The following is a 5,419-nucleotide window of genomic DNA, read 5'->3' on the forward strand; positions in this document are numbered from 1 at the left end:
ATTTGAGGGGTCTAACGAAATTTCAAGTGTTTGTTGATTTAATTTTAAAATCAAATATTCAAATGAAGCATCTTTACTTGATAGTCCTGGATCTAAAAAAACACCTTATAACTAAAATAATGTATTGTAAATAGGTTAGATACCCGTGTTCCACATGGGTAGAAATATAATAAAATTTATTATATGTTATACGTAAATTCAACTAATATCAATTTGTAAATTTTAACGTAGTATTGATGAATTTTGCTAGTTTTTGATTTCCCTCTAATCGATTTCACATATTTTTAACATAATTTAGTCTTAATGGACTTATTTAGTTAACCCAGCCCAAATGTAATCATTTAACCCAAATCATGTTTCATCTGCAACGTTTTAAATGATAATAACTCTTAAGTACGTACATCAAGTCTAAAAGTGACAGAAAAAAAAAGATAAAACTTACAACAAAAATATGCTTGTTGCTTCATGCAGACTTAATGGTAAAGATGGTCTGAATCACTGTTAAAACAAACAGGATTATTCCAGCAAGTAGAGTAATCATACTCCATGGACTACTGAAGTAAATCCTCTTCATCTTGGCTATATTTTTTGGCCAGTAGCTATCATAGTACTTACTCAATTTTTCCCATTCTTCATGGTAAAAGCAATCCTTCAATAAAGTTCCTTTGCATATGTTGTTGATTCTTTTAGCAGCTTCTTCATTCGAACCCAAATGGTTGACAATGACTCTCGACTCTACCAACTTGAAAACATCTTCTGGAGTATCCACAAGTGTATCCATGGCAAAGGCATATGATGTAACATAAGTATCATTCTGACGTGACTGCTCGTATGCAATGAGATTCCTTAAAACAAACTCAGTGGAATCATCAACCTTTAATACCGGGATTCTAAGAGTTGGCTTACTCCAACACCCAAAAAAGCACGGCAACCTATATAGTTTCACTTCCAACCCCATCAGCCATGTTGGATTTTTGTATGGTTTGAAGTTCACCCCTGCCCTGTCAAGATCTGAAACAGAAGGGATTCTCAAGGGGAAATTACCTTTTGTAACATTATCCGGAGGCTTGTAACATTGATGCAAAAGGCTAAGAATATGTTGAGTATTGTTAAAGGAAATATTGTTGAATTCTAGACGTGTTTCAAAGACATTGGAGACACATAGAACTGGATAGATAAGTTTAAGAAGGGAGGCATTAGGATAAAATTGCAATATAGTGCATTGAAATATTTCATCAAGAAAAAAGAATGGGATTTGGTTTTCTAGCAATACCAAATCAGACAATACGTTTTGGACGAATAGTTCTCCTTCAACATTAGAACCCCACTCCATACATAGGAATTCAGTTATGAAACAAGCATCAATAATCATCATGTCGACAATTTCAGCATCATCATAGATCTTCGGCCAATCATAACAAGCCTTGATTTTTTCCATTGAAGTGTACACCTTCTGTACACATAAATTCAACATTACCTCTAGTGGGTAGTGTGCACGTCGCATTAGATTAATCAGATATCCTGCTTTCTTCCCTTCAAATGCTTGCACATTCTCATCTTCTCTATGCAGAGGTCCAATAGAGACCACCCGAGGGTTGAAAGAACCCGGGCTCTTATCTCGTACTGTACGAGGTGCCATGTAAATTGTTGGGGGAAGTCGGTTTATATGACTCTCTTTATTTTTGACATGGTAAAGAAGACGTTGGACGTCACTGCCTTGAACCATGTTTTTGTCTCCCACCTTAATCTTGGGTAACAGAGGTAATGGGATGTTCAAAATAAGCGGATGGCTGTCTTCACTTTCTTGACGATCAAGTCCACGTTGGGTGGTATGATCTTGAGTACATTCTGTAGTTTCTACTTTTGAATCTGACTCCAAATCCATGGTAAGTGCTCTTTTCGCCCGTGACTATGAGTTAGACCAGAACATCAATAGTAGTGTTGAAGGTTAATTTGATTAGTTAATTACGTAAAAAAATAACAAATAATAAAAAAAAACAAGAATAGCAGTTAGCATATTCAGAATGATAAAATAACAGCACATTCAATATCACAAATACCAATCTGAAACTCAAAAAATAGGAGCCGTTGACTATTTTTGGTCAACCAAAAGAAAGAACTAAAAAACACAAACGCATGGAAGTATAACTAGCATATTTAATTAAAAGTAATTATTTAGCAACAATTTTAGATAATTTAATTTTGAAATAATCTTAATACTATTAAGACAAGCATTCAAACACTAGCGGTGATACGGAAATTTTTTTCTTGTATAGGAGGACATTCACAAAAGGTATATGTTTGGTCCATTTCTTTTTGTATAAACTGTCTTGGATGAGTGAGAAGGCCATCTCGTGGTGCATGCATTTTACAAACGATATCATGTTGGTGGCGGAGTATACGAGAATGTTAGACTAGAGCAACGACAAGCAACATTAGAGAACAAAGGCTGACACATAAGATAGTCGAGAACCGAGTATCTTTCATGTAGCTGTTGATCATTTTTTCATGAAAAAACATGATAATATGATAACGTGCGTACATGTTACAACTGAGAGAATAACAACAACAGCAACAAAAGAGGATGATCCATATGACATCTTTGTCAGGTTGATCGAGTTGCCATTTAAAGTGTATAGTTAAGGATCGGGATTAGGGTTTATGGTAAAACCCGATTTAGGGAGATAAAGAGGCACACGAATTTTGTGAGTTTTTGTGATTAGTTTATGATGTTAATTTAATCTCTCCATTTATTAGCTAGGAAGGGTAATATTGTTCATCAACACGTCGAGATAAGCGACCGTCACGAGGAACAACTCTGATTATTTTTGGGTCGTGCTACGCTAAGGACCTACCATCAGGTCTTCGCAGTACGTGACGCAATATCAGGTTCATAGTAATTGGATGGAACTCCAAGATATCATTCAAATTCTTTCCAAACTTGATAAGATTTTTGATTTGGCTGACTTAGGATGTTTCTATAACGAAAATTCATTATTTTTTACCAAGTTTATCATCTAATTCGTTAATTACGATAATCTCCTTCCTAGTTTATTTTCGAAACAAATATTTTAAATTAAATGATAAGAGTAAATATTAGATGAATTCCTATATAAACTCGCCTCTCCTACCTCTGTTCAATCGTCCTCAACTGTCACACCCCGAATTTTTGTTTTTTAGATATAAATTTGGATTATTATTTGTTTAGTTTTTGTTTTGAGACATCATGATGAATGATTTTAATAATATGAATTTAAATATACTCCCACTTTAATTAGTGTTGCGTGCTATGAACAATTAAAGTCTCGTCCCGGCATATTCTGTTGTCGGTTGGGATGTGACACGCAGAAGGTTTCTGGAAACGGTGGTGGTGGATGATAGCGGTGGTGGTGGTGGTGGACTGGTGGGAAGCAGTGGTGTTCAAGTGGTGGTGTAGGTCGAGTTTTGCGGCGTAAAAGGTTGAGTTCTACGACAAAAATGTTTTTCCGACGAATAGAGACTAACGTAATTCAATTTTCGTCAGTTCAACTCGTTGGAAACAAATACTTGGGACGGTCAGCAACCAACCCGTTAGTTGAGACTATTATTTGTCAATAGTCAAAGATTATTTAAATCCAAATTTCCTTAATTAAAACATTGAAATTCATTTTTTTAATATTATAAACATAAGAATTGTGTTTTACTTTTAAAATTCAAAATCGGCTCGAGATGACCGAATAGATCCGATTCTGGCCTATGTTGACCAAATTTGATCGATTTTGAGTAACTAGGCGGAGTCAAATAAAGTTTCCTCTGCACAATGTCTTGTGCGAAGCTTGGACATATGTGCCAAGGGGGGTAGACTCAATATGTGTGACATTCGTTATTTTTGGTTTAATTCGTATTTGTATTTATATTGTAAACCGGACCCGTTTTGTCTTTTGGATCCTTCTTTAATAATAAAATATTGGGTTTTATGTTACAATTATGTTTTACAATTGTCGGATCAAGATAATGATGGTCGGGCAAAAGTCGTGTATATTACTATATTATTTGTTTACTTTTAGTTTAAATATTATATGAACTTTGGTACTTCAAGCGTGTTTATGTGTTTCATGATACTTGACGTTAAGGACGCTTATCAGGATGAATTACGGGCTTGGAACGAAGATGTAGAAGACTCATAATGATTGGCAAAGCTTTCCGATGCAAAATAAATGAAGAAAATGAAGAAAATTCTGTCAGACACCCTTAGAGCGGCGCTATGGGAGTTTAGAGATACTCTAAAGACTAACATCAGGAAAGTAGACTTTAGAGACGCGCTAAAGTCTCACCCCCTGGACTTTAGAGACGCTCTAAAGTCCTCCAGACGGGAAATTAAAACCTAATGCTATTATATTGAGTTTTCAACCCCCATTCGAGATATCCTTCATTCCTTCAACCAAGTAATAGCCCTAGGACGATTTTCCACCATCTCGAAGCCTCCAGTTCGTCCGTTCATCTCATGCTTTCATCCTCTCATCAGATAAGCGAATCCTTCGTGATGCCGATGTCAGGCTAAACCACTGTATTCACTTTAGGCTAGGGTTTTGTGTAAACTAACTTTGATCAGATTCTATGTTTTGAATGCTTATGAACTTGATTGAATGTCTTTAATATTGTTTTACATTATGAATTGATTGTTTAAACAGTTTATTATTTTGATTGTCAAACTTTGCATCACTTTTCTGGTTGTGTTAATCACATGTAGGGTTAGCTCTTATGTCATTGAACCAATAATCGTTAGTCATTGCTTATAACTGATTTTCATATTTTAAACTGGTAATTGGGTAAACCGGAGTTCAGTTGTGTCAACAATTCGGTTAGGGTATCGTTTGTCCTCACAACCCAACTATTAGGTTTAGTAATTACTGCGCAATTAATCTTATGAATCTGTGATTAGTCGGTCATCACATTACCTGAACCTGAAGTGAATCGTTTTCTCATTATTGTTTACAAACTTTTTCAAGTTACCGTGTGTTTTTATTAAATTATCTTTTATAAACCGCTTGACATCGTTTGTCCACCGTAGTTAATTAGTTAATAATTATGAACTTTACTTGCACTTTCCATTGATTCCCTGTGGAGATGACCTTACTTACCCATACTAGTTATAGGTATTTAAGCTTCATAAATACTTGTTTTTGATTAGAGCACGACATCTACATCAAAATGGCGCCGTTTCCGGGGAATCAACGCGCAAAGTAGGTATTTAAGCATCATAAATACTTGTTTTTGATTGGAGCACGACATCTACATCAAAATGGCGCCGTTGCCGGGGATTAAAGTGCTAGTTTAGCTTAGTTTTTAATTTTTGTTTTTAATTGTTTCTTCGTTGATTTTACGCTTGGTATTTGTGTGTCTTATGTGTGTAGGTAACTCAAGATGACGTGGAGTTGGG

The 5,419-nt window shown here is 35.3% G+C and overlaps 1 protein-coding gene across 1 annotated transcript; it reads right to left on the reverse strand.

Moving 5' to 3' along the window:
* Window positions 1-265: 265 nt before the first annotated feature.
* On the reverse strand, window positions 266-1,763 carry LOC143591722 (putative UPF0481 protein At3g02645). The gene has a single exon (XM_077071846.1). It carries the CDS (start codon window positions 1,724-1,726, stop codon window positions 464-466), a length of 1,263 nt encoding a protein of 420 aa, XP_076927961.1. The 5' UTR covers window positions 1,727-1,763; the 3' UTR covers window positions 266-463.
* Window positions 1,764-5,419: the final 3,656 nt, after the last annotated feature.

Source organism: Bidens hawaiensis, unplaced genomic scaffold (genome assembly GCF_021521415.1).
Source record: "Bidens hawaiensis isolate Kalapana, Puna unplaced genomic scaffold, B.hawaiensis_p1.1 tig00001685_1, whole genome shotgun sequence".
NCBI lineage: Eukaryota > Viridiplantae > Streptophyta > Magnoliopsida > Asterales > Asteraceae > Bidens > Bidens hawaiensis.

What these genes read in the sequence shown, in the direction of transcription:
- LOC143591722 (XM_077071846.1), bottom strand. Translation starts at nt 1,726, where the DNA reads ATGGTTCAAGGCAGTGACGTCCAACGTCTTCTTTACCATGTCAAAAAT.